The 17729-nt window shown below is 39.2% G+C and overlaps 1 protein-coding gene across 1 annotated transcript in view; it reads left to right on the forward strand.

Moving 5' to 3' along the window:
* The window catches only part of LOC149249994 (epoxide hydrolase 1-like), a 219030-nt gene that overhangs the window by 69247 nt on the left and 132054 nt on the right, over nt 1–17729 (forward strand). Inside the window, exon 3 of the mRNA XM_089458878.1 lies at nt 3033–3215. Coding sequence (XP_089315004.1) covers nt 3033–3215 — 183 coding nt within the window. The remainder of the gene's footprint in view (nt 1–3032; nt 3216–17729) is intronic.

The raw sequence follows: 17729 nt of genomic DNA on the forward strand, positions 1-17729 counted from the left end.
GGCAGTAACCCTCTCCAAGAGTACATAGACAGGGCATGTAGTACGAGTTGGCCACTTATAGGGAGAGAGGCAGGGATTCCTAGACATATCTCGTTGATTGGGTGGGCAGAGCCGCATGAGATGAGCATGGTGCAACATAGTGGACTCATACCATATTCAAGTGCACATGCATCTGATCCTTCCCATGGGATGGATTAGTGGGAGATTAGTGAGGAGCATAATGCAACAAGGACCCTTAGGCATGAGGAGTACTACATGCTCCAGTTGGTGGTGGGAGGTAGGCCAACAACTTTCCAGCATTTCAGGCCTATATCTACATAGTGGGGCTGACCTTGGCCCATGCCAAGGGTTGGACTGGAGAGAGGTAATGAGTTGGTATGTGGTTGATGGAGCAACATTCATAGCTGGAGCTATAACACAACTTGAGCCATGGAGCATTGATGCTTGTTCTTAGTGGCATTCGTATCCAGGAGGATTTGTTGATGATGAGTTCAGTCAGAGACTGGTCTGGGATCCGAGCATTGAAGGGTCCATTCATGGTGGGTTGACACATAGGCAGAGCATCATCCAGTGGTTTGTATGGGATCTAGGGATTGGGTCTCAGTTGCTTTGGGCCTGCAGACTGGTCCACAGGTTTGGAACTTTGGATTGCTTGAGGGAAAGCAATCTTGGGGAGGGAGGATTTGTGATGTTCCTTTTTCTAGTGTTCCTTATGGATGGACTCTCAAGGTTAGAGGCAGACAGGTCACAGGTGTTGTTTTACTTCATCAGCAGGCCCAAGAGCTTTTGGAGATGTTTCATGGGGTTTTGAGGAGTTTCGATGGGATTCGATGGCATTCGCTTGGCATATTCCATCATCTGTACAACTTGCCTTTCGTTCTGTTGCATTCCAACAACTTTCGGGAAACAAGATTATTATTGGGCCTAACTCAATTAATTACGCTTAAGGTGGCATTCCGAGAGGAATACTTGACGTAACCCCTTATTGTAATAGCTTGTTGGAACTAGAACAAGAAGATCTCAGGATGGGATGGTTAGAAGTGATTTTTAGTAACCTAAGGAGGCATGGTGGCCAATTTACCATTTTCTCACATTAAAAAGAATATTTTAATTGAAATAAAAAGAAGAAAATGTGCTCAATGATTAAAAGCAATAATAAAATTGGGGGTTCTAGAGGGGTCCATCAGATTTATAAAAGAGGAGGAGGAGGCCATTGGGGGACATCTTGGATTTGATCTTTCTTGTTGTGTGAGAGGTTGAAGAACTTGGTTCTCTACTTCACTGGTAGCCCCAGGACGGAAACCCTCGGGTGACTTAGTGGGATTAGGTGAGTACCCATCTCCCCTCGGTGAGTTCATCTAGAATTCACAAGAGAGCTTAGTAGTGCAGTTCATATCAGTTTGGAGGGCCGGTGCAGTGCAACAGATTATCTTGGAGGCCAGCTTCTAGTTTCAGCTATTCTCAGTTTATCTACATGTAACCCTGTTTCGTATAATAATAACGCTGAGATTGTTTTCCGGTTTATTGTGTACTTGTTTGCCACATGCTGATTGCTTTATTTTACATGGCAATGTTCTGTTATATTTATGAGAATTTGGTTGTGAAGATTTTGTTTAGAAGGCATTTCAGGAAAATATCTGTAATTTCCCAATTCGGGACATTACACATAAGTGTGTTCTATTTTCTCTCCTGGGTTGATGAGAACACCACCTCCAACTGCCACCCTTTTCGTCCTCTTTTGAACCACTACACTATGGAATAATTTTCTGTTTGCATATGATTTTTTCAAAAGATGGTCATCCTTGATTTCAACCTCTCCTTGTGTTCCTATTGTCTTTAGATATTTATCTAAATCCTTAAGAGTCTCAATTTCTTTATTCCTTATATCTACATATATATCCTGACATCGTTTACTGAACCTCTTTTACTTCTTTTTCTAGTTCTCTTTTCAAGTGTCCATATTTTGTTAAAACTTTAACTCCATTCTTCAAGTTGGCTTTTACATGCTAGAATTTGTTGTGGAAACTGTACACTTTTGCCCGACTTGGGATTTCTTTCTCTCACATCTCCAATATATTCATAAAGTCTAGATGGCTGCTTCAAACTGAATTGTACTTTAACGGGTATCTCTTAGCAGGATCAGGGAAGACTGATATGCGGGATAGTCTAACGAGTAAAGATTGTAGCTCCTTTCAACATGGAGAGAAAAAATACATTAAGATCTAAGAATATTGTAATCTAATAAAACATAAATGAGAAAGAAACAATCCAAAAAATTTATTGTCTGTCTTAAGCGAAATATTAATTTTGGAAAACATATGCAAAATATCTTTGAACTCTTTGTGGTCGATGACTAACAATGTTTGAGAAAAGTGAAACATAAACAAACATGGCCAAGTTAAAGCTATTTATAATATTACCAAAATATGCACATACCTTGGGATGAATGCATCATGTTTGAAGAAAACGTATTTGCTTTTACTACTTAGAGGAAGTGTTGTGCCAAAAGAAGTAATTAGGGTAATGGACTTTCATTCATTGGTCTAGTTGACTCACAGTTTCTGATTAGTTACTATAATCTTCAGTGTGAAACTATGTTTTATCCAGTGTCATTTGTTTATCTAATGTCAAATCTCAAGGTTGTAATAGCATATTCTTGTCTTTCTATATGATTCCCAATAGTAGACAAGGGACACAATGTTCTAGTAGAAATGTGAATGCAGTTAGAGATGTGTTTTTTTTATGTCCTTGGATGGTTACTGCACATCTGTATGTGACCTTAAAATTGCTAATCAAACTTTTGTAAATTCTGTTTGCTAAAAAGTGTTTTCTTATTATGAACGTATAAATAATAATGGATGTATGCATTCCATCACAAAAACAAGTGAAGCAGTCATCTTAAGTCCATGGTAACATTAATGTGTCTTGGGCCCTGTTATCTCCTTTAACTCTTTAAAAATTGAAAGTGATATTCTTCTTTGTAATGAGGCGTTGGTCAAACTTTCTTATTCTATCTTGATGGTTGTGAGCAGGCATTTGTAGTTGGCCATGATTGGGGCTCTCTGATTGCGTCGTACCTTTCTCTTTTTCGGCCAGATAGAGTGATAGCATTAGTAAATTTGAGTGTTGTTCTTCAGCCACGTAATCCTAGAACAAAGCCAATCGAGAGGATGAGAACTATTTTGGGGGAAAACTACTATATATGCCGATTCCAGGTAATCCTTTATTGCATTCGGCACACTTTTATTTTAAGAAGGGCTTCTCTTAACATGGCTTCTTTCTTTTTCTATTATGATTATGTCTCCAAATCTACACCATATGAAACCACTTACATTCACATTTTTACAAATAAAGAGCGAAAAAGAAGAAAATAAGATAATGTTTTCAGCAGATGTGTCAGAGGGATAAATTATGAATAACATAATAAACTTTGTATAAATGGGCAAGCAGTCTATTTTGGGTTCTATGGGACAAAAGATTGAAATGATTTTTCCCTTTAATGCATAAAGGGCAATGAAAGAAACCAATATGCCAAGTTCTGAGTGAAAAAATACTATAACGTTGAAACTACACTTTTGGAACACAATGCTTTCATGTAGTTTTTGTAGACTAGTGACAACCTTGAACCACCCTCCAGGGAAGTCATTGTTAAATAGAGCATGGGCTGAAATGATAAATGCATTTTTATTGACCATTATTAACCAATTTTCCCCATGGTGCTAGATATGACTTCTACAGTTCTATCTTGGGAAAGAAGCATGCAATCGGCTTGGTAATTTATACGGGCATGGATAATGATGTTTAATTGCCCTATAAAAAGGAAATGATAAAGACTATCTTGTATGAAAAATCGATAGTTTTGTGCATTTTCAATAAACTCATTTAGTAGTAATATACCATCAACCTAGAATAGTTGTGCAAAATGGTGATGCCACTATTATGGGTTTCATTGCAGCATTATAGAATATGTTATTGCATCTTAGGTATGATTGTTATATTGATTATAAATTGACAGGTGTAAATTTTTACTAAATCACACATAGATGACCTTGTTATGCAATATTACAATGTGATAGCTCCAATTCTATGTGATGCATCTAGGCTGTATTTTCTTTTATTTTTTGTTAGAGGTTGCCATTTGTACTTGTTAGTGCAAAGTCATAGTCCTTGGGGGCTTATAGGTGTAAGCCAGGCAAAATAGGTCAATTAGAAATGCAAGAAAACATATAAACTTTAAAGACATCCTATGATTTCAAGTACAACAATGATAGACACCCACATGGTAGTTCACAAGAAGACAATTAAGCAAGTATGATAAGAGTGAGGAACGAATGGAATGATTTTCCCATGTGATAGAAGAATGGTCCCTTCACATTTTCCCAAAGTGTTCGTACTTGGCCCATGTTTCCTAACTACGTGAGGTTGTTTTCCTCACCAACCTCTATATGGATTAATGATTGGCTTGTCTAAGTGAAAAAAGGTGGATGGCTTTATTTAATGCACATGATGGAATAGAGATGATATTTTAGGTTGACACTTGGCAGTAGAGTATGACTTTGCCAAAGGCCCCCTTTACTCTTCCATTCTTGTGGAATAATAGCCCCTCTCGTGTTCTTTACAACCATCTTGAGCCATTATATTTTATATTCCAGCATTAATATTTACATGGCTTGAGTGCACCATGGTATGCTGACCACACAGTCCATAGAGATATATTTACTGTGTCTACACAACCATCCCTTGACTAGTTGGGTCTTAGCCTTACATTACTTACAAAGTTACACAAAGGTCATTATTTAAGTTCACATGGATCGACTCCCATCATTATCACTGCACATTTATAGTTTATACACAACATGATCCAATACATTTCAAGCAGCAAAACTAGGGTATTATGATACATTGCTGGATTGGATTCCTTCCTGTGCCCCTTCTTGCTAAAGGATGGTTCCAACCCTAAAGTAATGTTCTAAATTTGATGTTCTTTTCCCAAGAAAACTGAAAGTTGTAAATTAACATCCTTTCTAATGATAGAATTAGTGTTGAATTTGGCACTCTTTTCAAGGAAAGATCCCTTCCAAAAATTGTGCCTCCCTTAGCGGCATTCCCAAGAATAGGCCTGTTATCTCTGAAACTCTACCCTAGGAGGATCATTCCTAACTTCAGTAGAAGGGCCTGGAGGAACAATAGGCAAGCTAACCACTGTTACCTTAGTAGTCTTTCGCCATACCTCAGGCTAAAGCAAAAAACTACCCTAATAGTCAATCTAGCAAAATTATGTACTAGGAGTGGGAGATAAATTAGAGTAGATTGAATAATTCCATTACTAAGGAAACCGGATGTGATATGTGGAGCTTATGAACATCAAATTCGCATGTGTGCCCAAAATTTTCAATAGTTAACCTTGTGAGAGACAAACACTGTAAAGCATAAAAATGCTGGAGATGAAATGATTATAACAGCCCCTACTGATTCTCCAAATTAGATCATTTTCAAGAACGTGAAAGATAAGTGTTTTGTTTGACTATTCAAAGAGATCTTACCAACTAAATGTGGCATAAAAGATAGGCTACTGATCTTAATCCAATCACAAAAATGATTAAATGCTGAGTTGTAGAGTTGCATATAAGAGCTCTGTAACCCATCCAAATAGCATAAATTTCCACAGTGCAGTTAGTTTAACCAGCATTAATGTAATTTCTTAAGCCAACAATTATGTCAGCCATGTAATAACCTGATCATTACTTTCAGTTATGTTCCTTCCTAGGATTACCATAAATCGTTATGGCTTGACTGATCTGGTTGAGTTAAATCATGCTGTCATGTCCCTATTTTTATTTTCCTGTATACTATAGCTAGGGTGGATTTCCGGGGTATGTGATGGCCAGGCCGCAGGAGTAGGATTACATCATCAGGGATCCTGGGGGAGTTTTGTGGAGTTTTTATGGGATCCGATGGCATTCGCTTGGCATATTCCATCATTTGCACAACTTGCCTTTCATTCCGTTGCATTCCAGCAACTTTAAAAAAATAGCATTATTATGGGGCCTAACTTCCGGGAAGATTATTTGATGGAGCACCTCAATGTAATAGCTCGTTGAAACCGGAATGAGAAGATCTATAAGATGGGGAGGTTAGAATTGATTTTCAGTAACCTGAGGAGGCATGGTGGCCAATTTACCATTTCCCCATATTAAAAAAGATATTTTAATTGAAATAAAAAAAAGGGAAATGTGCTCAATGATTAAAATAATAATAAAATAGGAGGTTCTAGAGGAGTCCATCAAATTTATAAAAAGAGAAGGAGGAGACCATTAGAAGACATCTTGGATTGTTGATATATTCTATTGATGAGGTTTGGAGAACCTAGTTCCCAACTTCTTTGGCCCTAGGACGGAAACCCTCGGGTATGCTGTTGAGTGTTGGACGAAAACCCAACTCTCCTTGAGGAGACTTCATCTAGGAGTTTCATCGAGCTTCAGGGATATTGGAGCGAGGATCATTTAGGTCCTCAATTGGTGTTTCATCGTCTTCAGTTGATTCAGTGGCAATTGTTGTTGGAGGGAGAGTGCAGTCGTTGTGGAGTTTTGAGAGGTCAGGATCAACATAGCAACAAAAAATTTGGAGGTCCAGTCAGCTATCATTCTTTCTATTTTGTCTTAGATATTTCCAGTTGTACTCTACATGCTATATTATAATAAATGAAGCTGAGTCATTCCTTGTGTTGCATTTTCTGATGTTATTTGAGTTTTTGGGTTTACTTCTGCAAATTGTCAATGTATTTGTTGTGCTTGTATAATTTATGGGTTCCTATTTACTGGTGCATTTTGGTGTAATTTCGTGGGTTTTTGGCGAAAATGCTGGCATAAAATTTTATAAAGAAAATTATCAAAAAAATACCACAAAATTCCCAAAAGGGATATTACACATGCTTATGCCAAGTGTGGACTAAGATTTCAAAATAAAATAAAATAAAAAGATTTTAACCCACTTGAAATCAGTGATGAAAATTGCAGGTATACAGGTGCACTGTAGATGAAATTAGTGACCATCAGATTTAACAAATTATGCCCACAGTGCAGTTAAAAGAATATAATTGCATGCTTCTGCTATACTCAACCTTTGTTTTAAATGTCACTCAGAATAGCAAGCTTATTAATAGCAAGTGTAGAGCTGATATCTTCCCAAAGTTTAAATCAATTTGACATCTGTGAAATTGGTTTTAGTGAGGTAGTATTGATTTAAACTTTCAAAGGCATATCAATGTGCAATATCATTTTCCATGAGAAATGAACACATTTAGAATTAGTGCACATATCATCATAATTCATAACCAGGTTGATTGTATCCATAAAAGATGCCAAGAAGAGAATATTACAGTAATCATCATCACAGAGTTAGAGTGAATTTGTACTTACATTTTTAAACACTTAAGGACACTTTGAATAGATACATCAACGAGATATTTGAAATGCGATTCAAAGAAAATTCAGATCATCTTGTTATCCATATGGTTTCACCATTCAATAAGATAATCCTGCATTAAAAAGGCCAAACAGGGACACTTCAACTCAGGAAAAGAAAACCTTGAAATACTCAGAGCACTCACATGATCAATGCATCAAGTAGATTCCTTGAACATATTCAAGCATAAAATAAGCAAACATCTTGGAAATTTGTGTCAAAAAAGAGTATTCAGCCACTATAAATAGAGAATAAAAAACACCATTGTTGAGCAAATACTAATGGAAATAGAGAATAAAACACACAATTGTTGAGCAAATAAGCCTTTTCATTCCATTTCCAACCATGCGAAATGGGAGTGACTATAATGTCCCCAAGGGATTAATTGGTCCAAGGGACGAAGTAGCCTATCTATCCTTGTAGGCTATAGTCCCCGATAAAGAGGAAAACGCCAAAATACCCAATGTTTGGGAAAGTTTGGGGCAGCTGGGGAAAAAATGCCCAAAGTTTGGGCTTCATGTGAATCTCACTCAACTAATTAAGTAAAAAAAATCCCCTCAAGGAAATCTATAAATACAAGGGGGTTGGATTCGTTTGATCATGAATTGGATCTTTTTGTTTTTGTTCTTCTTTGAGCCTGAGGCTCTGAGGGTTTCAAAGTCTTTTCTCTTGGACTAGTTTCGGTGGAGGTGATCCCACTCTGCCTAGTCACCTTCCCTCTAATTTCAGTGGTGAAAGATTCCACCCTAATTAGTTTTTCTTCTTTCTACTTTGTTTGGAACAAGTTTTCTCTACAAGGAGCAACAACATATATACGTGGAAGGGCCTAGGGTAAGATCTTGAACATAGTGAAGTTGGACGGATTGTTTCTAAACATGGCAAAGTTTCTAAGTCGAAGTGACTTAGTACTTTTGAGGTTACTTATCTGGTTCTAGTCAAGCCTCCTGTGACTAGACCATTGCGCAGATCTCCTGTGGCAAGAAGGACCTTAATTGAGACAAAGTGCAATTTTCCTGTGACAAGGAGCTTAATTGATACAGGATGGAACAATTCTAGTGTTAACGTCATCCTGTTAGTAACTTGCTATGACAAATTTGCGGATGGATAACCGTCTGTGGTCACCGAACTAATTAAGAACGGTGTAGTCTAACGAGGCGGAGGAGTTGCCCGGAAAGTTATGGAAATTCCGGTCATATTTAGAGAAATTTCGGCAAGGATTTTTGTAAATCCAAGGTATAGTTGTTAAACTAAAAAATTTTAGGTGCCCTAGATGTTTCTGATGGTGCTGAATCCATTTCCACTATCAAAAACACGTTTCAAACACTGCCTCTACAAGATTTTTTGAAATTTTTTTGTCCGGATTCCGGCCACTTTTGGCCGTCCGGGCAATTCCTCCGCCTCGTTAGAAAACTCCATTAAGAACAAAAGATAGAGTCCTTTTCTATGCTGGACAAAGACTAAATTAGGCTGAGTTTTCCCTGAAGCAATCACCACATGTCCTTGACTCGTCTTCGACGAAATGTTGCAGCAGATTAATAAGGATTCTTGTAGCTGCAAATCACAGTTGAGGAAAGTCTTTCTGAGATCATTCAAAGGGCTGATTGCACCTTGTAATAGATCGTAGTTACCCTAAGGCAGAACTAGTAAATTCGTCTTTTTCTGTGGCCTAGTTTTGACAATTTAGGTTTGCGTCCAAGACTACTGAGGCTAATATGAGGCTAGTTCGACCTGATCTAAAATTTGATCTCTGAGGAAAATTTTGGGAGCTCCAGTGGAAGAATTTCAGAGGTGTTTGAGGTATGCTGAAGCAAAATCTGGAAAGGTCCCGATGGGTGGATTCGATAACCTTTTGATGCAGAACCTTGAGACTAGTTTGGGCAAGGGACTAAACATTCATCTCTAAGCCCGTGGTCTTCCTCATATTTGTTTCTTCTCAAATACAAGTTCATTATATAGTAAATATCTGCTCAGATACGAAGTTATTGCTAGGGCTAGAAGTGGATTATTAACGGGCTTTAGTATGAATTGTTGGATGTTTGATCAATCAAAACTATGATTGTGTCTATGATGAATATTGTGTTAAATTTCCAATAATAAAACCAAGGCAACCAATACTGAAACCAAATTTAGTTTCGCTAAGATACAAAGTTCTTTAATTGATAAACAACGAAATATAAACATAGAGATAAAAACACAGTCATGCAAGAGACACAATAATTTTTCCTGGGAAAACCCACTTCTTTGTTGTACAATTTATTGATAGAGTTAAGAGCAATTAGATCTCTTGCATGGCAATTTGTTTCACTATCAAAACCCTCTTGTTCTCACTGCTAACCTAGCTTGAAACACCTTGCATACACTTGATCTAGCTCCTAAACCTTGCACACCAAGAACCCTATTTCCTAGTGCACTAGGGCCTAAATTTGTGCACACAAAAACTCCTATTTTTGCGCGCAATATGTCTGTATTTCTGTGCCCACAGGTCTCCTATTATATAGGACGCAACTCCTAAATTTGTGTGCAAATTAGCTCAATAACCTTGCATTCTTGCTCCTAAATCCCACGCACACCACAAGCAAGGAGGTCTCTCTCTCACTAACTCATGAGGCTTGCTTTGTCGCACAACCTTGTGCACAAAACAATGATGAATAGATGTGCTTTTGTCATCCTTTTATTGATTCAATCCATGCTAAAATTGGCAAGTCACAAATTTAGAATTCGTGGTTTAACAAGTTAACTGAGTCGAATTGGTTCTTCTCTCTCCAATCATAACTTGGAGTTACAACTCACGATTCCTTCAGTCAAGGACTGAAGCTCCACTTGTCCTATTCTAAATTTATAATTTCTAGTCTGCCACTTGATCTGTAGTCAAACTGAAGAAGGTCCATGTAACTATTCCTCCAACACTACATATGGGTATGCCGTCTCCATGAACTTGTCCATGGTCAAAGGAAAGACAAACTCGGTCTTCCTAGCTAAGGCATGAGCCAGGGAAGACCTCTTAGCCAGGAAGGTGCTTTTGGAAGAGCCTCGTCACCCTGGAACTGTCTCCAACACTATCACGTTCTTCGCTACTGCAGTTGCTGCCTCTGGACTAGAAGACTTCCCTGATTTCTCCTACGGAATTTGATCTAAAGACCTATTCTTTCCAACCATGCTCTGCGAGTCTATCACCTTAGTCATAAGTGCCATGTACCACGTGTACTTCTGTGGCTACTTTCTTTGGTTGAAGGTGGTACTAGGAAGTCCAACTCTCTTTTGATCCTCCCCAAACAAATCTTCTTTCCACTTGGATCGGACTCTCCCTATACTTGCAGTGATTCACTGAGGGGTTGCCTCCACTCGTCCTGGGCTCTACTCCTCATCATCTTGCTGGTCACCCCAACTACCAACTACCCGAGGCTCAAACTGAGATACTGGATGAGGCTCCATCTTGAGTAGATTCTTCCCAGGTACTCGAATTTTCTCTTGCTCTACGAACTCCTTCAGAGCTTTGCTCTCCTCAACCATCACTTCTCTACTCTGTGCACTTCCTACCATGCTACTCAAGACTGTCCCTGTCTCTGTTGAAATATGTAACTAGGTTCAGTCTTCATAATGTCTTACATATTCTTGATTTTATATATTTGATATAAAGGGAAAAGAAAAATTATTATTATTATTTTTATAGCATTGGTTTCACGCTCAAGGTCAATTTATTTATAGGTCAAAGCAACCATTGTGTGCTTCTAGGATTTGTCATAGAGTCAAGAAGTCAAAATAATCATTGTCATATGTAATAGACCCTATTGGGCATTTTCTATCATGTAAAAATAATTTATTGTAAGTCAAAAGTGTCAAAAGTCTCCCTCCAAGACCAAGTCGGCCTAGAAGAAAACAAGTCGGCCTGCTGAGATGAAGTCGACCTCATTTAGGGCTATTCGAACTCCATGATCAACTATATATATAATACATTTGACCTCATTTCAAGGATAATCAATCAAGCACAAGAAGAAGACCTAAAAACAAGTGAAGAAAGCAAGAGGACCTTAAGAAGAAGAATCAATGTTTAAAGCTTATTTCTATCCTTATTCTCTCACACGTTCGGGCTACAACTAGGGCTTTTGAAGTCACAAGATTATAGTAAATAGTTCACCAAAAGAGCCAAGATATAGTTGCTAGAAAAACAAGTGAAGAGGCCGAGTATCTAAGAAGAAAAGAGCAAACCAAGCAAAGGAGAAAAGGACTAAATTCTGCCCTAAAATCATTCACACGTGCGAAAATCAGAACTATAGGGAGGGCTTGTTACCGCCCAAACTAGTTGGGGTCCTAAAAGGGGATCCTTGAAGGGCTACTACTAGGCTAAGGGAACCAATGGAGCAATAGCTCACTGTCACCTCCACTAAGGCTCCTTGCTCTTTATGGACTTTCACCGATGGGAGGAGACTCATTATGATGAGACACACCAACCCAGTAGGGCCCAAGAGATCGATTTTTTTTTTTTTTTTTTTTTTTTTGTAGTTGTTTTTTTTTATGGGTGGTTTTCAAGATAAATGATGCCTTAGGGGACCTAATGGGCTAGGCCTAGAAAAGAAGAGGGAGTAGAATGAATAAGGTTTAAGGTGATCATATTTTGGTGGAACAGTGCCTAATCCTCTGTGGAGATTGGAGTCAGGTAGAATTATGACTATGGACTTTTAAATTTTCTAGGTCAAGGAGGGCTCAAAGACAACTTTGCTTAGCACTAGGGCAACAACAAAAGAAACTTCAAAGACTTTATACCTCGTTTTGCAAGGTAAATGGCTTATCAAGATGAATTTCAACAATGAAAAATCCCTAGGAAGCATACATGAAGCATTCACTACCTAGAAACAAAATTTCCACAACTTCACATAAATAGATGTAGCAAATAAGCCCTAGTATAGCGAAATCTTAGCAACAATGTATGTGACAAAAATAAAAAGAAAGTAGCATTAAATTGTACTTTCATAAGAATATATCGAACCATCCAAAATTTGCCATTCAAGAAGCTCTAAGACCTGAGAAAATAATCCAAACATCAAAAATCATACCATGCTCCAAAAATTCGTCCTTCAAGAAGGATAGCGAAAATCTCTAAAGAGATACAAGTTCCAAATCCAAATGATGACGCTAAAATGAATCCTCATCACTTCTATTTATACACCTCTAATGAGTTCGATTTAGCTAATTAGGCCTACATTAGCCCCTAAAATAAAATAATGTGCAAAATAACTAACTTTTGGTGACAGACCCACCAAACTAGCTCATAAACAAAAGAATAAGACCCTTAAGAGGTCGAATGCTCAATAATACATGTCGTTGGGCCTTCTCAGAAGCTCGATGAAGACCATAAGTGCCATAATGATGAATAGGACTCCCAAAAGTAGTGGACAAGGGGTTGGCTCCTTGTTCTCCAAATAATAAACCTGTTTTGCTCCTAATGGGTGTGGGGGTACACAAGTAACATCATGGGTCTCCAAGTAGATCGAAGATAACTATAGACCATCTGTAAGGGCTCAGATGATAATGTAAGTGATGCCACATAAGCATACAAGTCCTCGATCATCTGTCAAGTGCATGATACAACTGTGGGGTTGTGTGGGCATGGTGAACTAGGTGCATCTTCCTCATCCAATAGATGAAACTCAAGCAATATCTGAACATCTCTAGGGATTCATGGAATGTTGTCTATTGCTGTGGAGGCCCATGGCTCTCTACACACACACTACATGTGCTAATGTAGCCCTCTGAAGGGTTAGGACCCTGTATAGGGAGACCAAACCCAAAATGGAGATCATCTGTAATCCTGCATAAAGATTCAATGCATCCCATTGCCTTCTAGTACAACAAGTCATTTAAAGAAATTGAGTTAAAAAACTTACAAACCATGGACAACAAGTGGGCACTTCATAATGGCATGTCCTTCCATAGTGGGCTTTGGCATGTGCTAATGTCTTCAAGCTCCAAGGGGGGTTAACCAAGTGCCCTATTAGGTGGTTTCTACTTTTAAAGGGGATGATATGTCCAAGGCACATCCTTCAAATGGTGATGGCATGTGATAAAGTGATGGTATGAAGTAGGGGATGGAGGGGCCAATCCTGGGTCACATGCCAAGGTACATGGGTAGCTAATAAAGGGGAAGCCCACACTTGGGTATATAATGTATAGGAGGGAACAATTTGTTGATTTGGGGTAGCATCGGATGTGATCTAGCCATAAAAATTGGTGGAGAGGCTAAAGCACATGAGATCTCCAAGACCGAGAAATCGTATTGGAAAATTCCATCCGGATGAAGAGTTATTAAAATAATTAATATTTTTAATGAGTTCCTAAGTGTAAAGCTAGGAAAATAAAAATATTAATGGGTATTAATAAATACAAGGATAAGAAGGTTCTAAGAGACGAAGATCAAGTCTATTCTAATCTTAGCTGTTGATTAGGGACTTAATTTCGACCGTTGGATTTATCAACAGGAAATGTATAAGAGAAGGCTTGAGGGTTAGTTGGAGATATACTGAGGGGGACCAGTCAGTTCGATTTTTGGAGTGGTGCTTGTTGAGAAATTCGAACTCGAGGTCTGGATTGCAGCAAGAGGTGGCAAGTACATAACAGAGAGCCAGGAATAGTGCAAAGGGACCAGTGCGGAGTTTAGAGAGGTAGACACAAAGCTACTTAGGAAGACGCAGAGGCAGCTGGACTGCGCAGTCACTGGAGGGCCTGCGTGGGTGACGCAGAGAGCCCAAGTGCTGACGCAGTGAGGTAGATGCTGACACAGAGGGTCTAGGAGCTGCGCAGAGGCTAGCTTGACAGATGCTGAGCCTAGGGGAGGCGCCGGAGGATTTTTCTCTATTGGGTGAGCCAGTTTGGCACCCTAGTTGTACTCGAGAAAAATCCTCCTCTGTTGCACTAGTTTTCTCGCATTGGGTTTTTCCGGGGACAATTGTCCAAAAATATCTATGTTGATGTGTTTGATTCTTGTGCATGTATTTGTTTCTGTATTATGGTGTGATATCTGCAGTAGAATTTATTTTAATATTTACTGAAGGGTTTTTGTAAATAACTTATTGGAAAATAAGTAGGTAAAATAAATCAGTTGCTGCAGTAATAGAATTTTCATGTGGTATCAGAGCGAGTAATTAGAGACGGGAAGGGAAAATCAATTATGGGTCGAGATCATGATGCAGAGGCATCTATGTCAGGAGACTCACGCAGATTTTTAGGAAATTACACAAGAGACAATAATTTCGATTTCTCTATGCTTGCTTCCAGATTGGAGAAGTTGCTTGTATGACAAGCTCTGCATCATCAAAGGTATGGTATATAGACAGTGGAGCCTCCTGGCATATGACAGGAATCCGAGAATGTTTCTCAGATTATCAGGGGGAAATGATGAATTTTCATATCACCATGGGGAATAAGGCAAAGTGTACTCTAGTAGGGAAGGGTACCATAGTTTTTCAAACAGAAACGGGAGAGCGGTTCTGTGTTACCAATGTGCTGCATGTGCCAAGACTGGGGATTAACTTACTTTCTATATCGCAACTTCAAAGCAAGGGCTATGACGTTTTCTTCATTAAGGAGAAAGTATATGTCAAACACCCGAGCTGGAAAAAGAAAGTACATATTGGAATAAGAAGTAACAGGTTGTACAGGTTACAGCTAGAATCACCAATGGCACTGATAGGCAGTAACGGAGACAAGGATTTGAATGAACTACGACACAAAAGAATGGGACATTTGCACCATGGGGCTGTGAGAATTCTCAGGAAAACTGTAACAGGAGTTCCAGATCTTTGTACAGAACGAGATGATGTATGCAGAGGATGTGCTATGGGAAAGTATGTCAAAACAACATTTCCTAGAAGTAAAAACAAGGCCAAGAGTGTACTAGGATTGATACACTCAGATATCTACGGACCTATGTCCACTAAAGCTCTCACTGGTGCCGAATACTACGTCACTTTCATTGATGACAACTCAAGGAAAACTTGGATTTATTTTTTGAAATCCAAAGATATGGTTTTCTTTCGATTCAAATAATTCAAGGCTCTGGTGGAGAACCTGACAGGGAAGAAAATAAAAGTTTCGCACTCAGATAATGGTGGAGAATATGTCGATAAGGACTTCACTGATTTTTGCATTAAGGAGGGCATTAGAAGAGAGTGGACAACTCCTTACATTCCACAACAGAATGGAGTAGCAGAAAGGAAGAACATGACTATCATGGAAGCAGCGAGGGCCATGATGTATGATCAGGATATGCCAAAATTCCTGTGGGTAGAAGCATGCAACATGGTAGTCTATGTCCATATTAGAACGCCTCAAAGGGCATTGGGCAAGATCACTCCAGAGAAAGTCTTCATCAGAAAGACTCCCGAAGTCGGCCATTTCAGGATATGTGGGAGTTTAGCATATTGCGGTATACCCCAGGAGAAAAGGAAGAAGTTAGATCAAACTGCAGAGAAAGGATATCTAGTGGGATATAGCGAGAACGCTAAGGCATATAGAATCTATCTTCCAGGGAGTAGGAAGCTAGTAGTTCGACGAGATGTGAAGTTCATGGAAGATAGGGCCTTCAAAAAATCTTGAGAAATGCCTTTCGAGGAGCAGTGAAAAGATGAGCCGTTGGTCAAACCACTTCAACCAGCGAAAGTCAAGAATTCTTCCTCAAAATAGGGAGAATCACAGGAAGAGGAGCTAACAAAAGCACTTGCTACGAGAGGAAGAACTAGCAGGGAACTTCGACAGATTCTGCAGGATGCAGAAGATTTCATCGGTGCACCAAGAAAAAATAAGAGACAGTGAAAACAACCAGGTAGATATCAGGGATTAGTAGCTCAGGATGGGGAGCTTTCCAGTTTTCAGGAGGCCGCTCAACATCAAGTTTGGTTGGATGCGATGGTAGAGGAATACAACTCTATAATGGTGAATGATGTCTGGGAAGTAGTGCTTAGGCCTCAAGACAGATCAATGGTAGGTGCGAGATGGATCCACAAGATTAAATACGCTGCAGACGGCAGTGTGGAAAAATACAAAGCCAGGTTTGTGGCTAAGGTGTATGATCAGAAGGAAGGAATTGATTACGAAGAGCCTTCGCCCCAGTAGCCAGGTATACATCTGATTAGAATCGTGATATCTCTTGCAGCTTAGATGGGATGGGAGATTCATCAGATGGATGTCAAAACGACACTCTTGAACGGGGTAATAGAAGAGGAAGTATACATTGAACAACCAGAAGGCTTTGAGACACATGAAAAGAAGTCTCATGTATGCAGATTGAAGAAAGCCTTGTATGGGCTCAAACAGGGACCTAGAGCGTGGTATGGTCGAATTGATGGCTACTTGCAGAAAATGGGGTTCGTCAAGAGTGATGCTGATCCCAATCTCTACTATCTGGTTGTAGAAGGTGAGCCTCTAATACTAGTATTATATGTGGATGATCTCTTTCTGACAGGTTCATCTAGGCTAATTGAGGATTGCCAGAAGAATCTAGTCACAAAATTTGACATGAAGGATTTGGGACAGATGCATTATTTCCTAGGGTTGGAAATTTGGCAGCGGAAGGATAAAATCTTCCTTGGACAAGGGAGATATGCTACAAAGATCCTGAAGAGATTCAGGATGCAGGACTGTAGGCCGATGGCTACTCCAATGATCACCAACTCGAAGAAAATTGATGCATCAGAGGACAAAGATGTTGATCCCACCTTATACAGGTAGCTCATATGGTCCCTGATGTATTTGGTCAATACCAGGCTAGATATTTGTTCCGCTGTCAACACCCTTAGTCAGTACATGGTGGAACCAAAGAGGGCTCATTGGGCAACAACCAAACATGTTCTCAGATATTTACAGGGAACAATCGGTTATGGACTCTTGTACACCAGAAGTAAGGATATCAGATTGAGTGAGTTTACTGATGTAGATTGGGCTGGAAGTTCAGTTGATCGGAAAAGTACCTTTGGGTACTGTTTCAGCATTGGATCGGGAATGACCTCCTGGTGGAGTAGGAAACAGAAATCCGTAGCTTTGAGCTCAGTTGAAGTAGAATATATGGCCGCTAGCACAACTTCGTGTGAAGCCATATGGCTTAGAAAACTGCTTGTGAACCTATTGAGAAGAAGGATGGAAGCAACAAGGATCATGTGTGATAATTAGAGTTGCATCAAGCTCTCTGAGAATCCAGTATTTCATGATTGGTCAAAGAACATTGATATTCGATATCACTTTGTCAGAGACTGTGTCCTACGAGGAGCTGTATAGTT

This window comes from Pinus tabuliformis, chromosome 7 (assembly GCF_031772625.1).
Source record: "Pinus tabuliformis cultivar Carrire ecotype Pingquan chromosome 7, CPIR1, whole genome shotgun sequence".
Lineage (NCBI taxonomy): Eukaryota > Viridiplantae > Streptophyta > Pinopsida > Pinales > Pinaceae > Pinus > Pinus tabuliformis.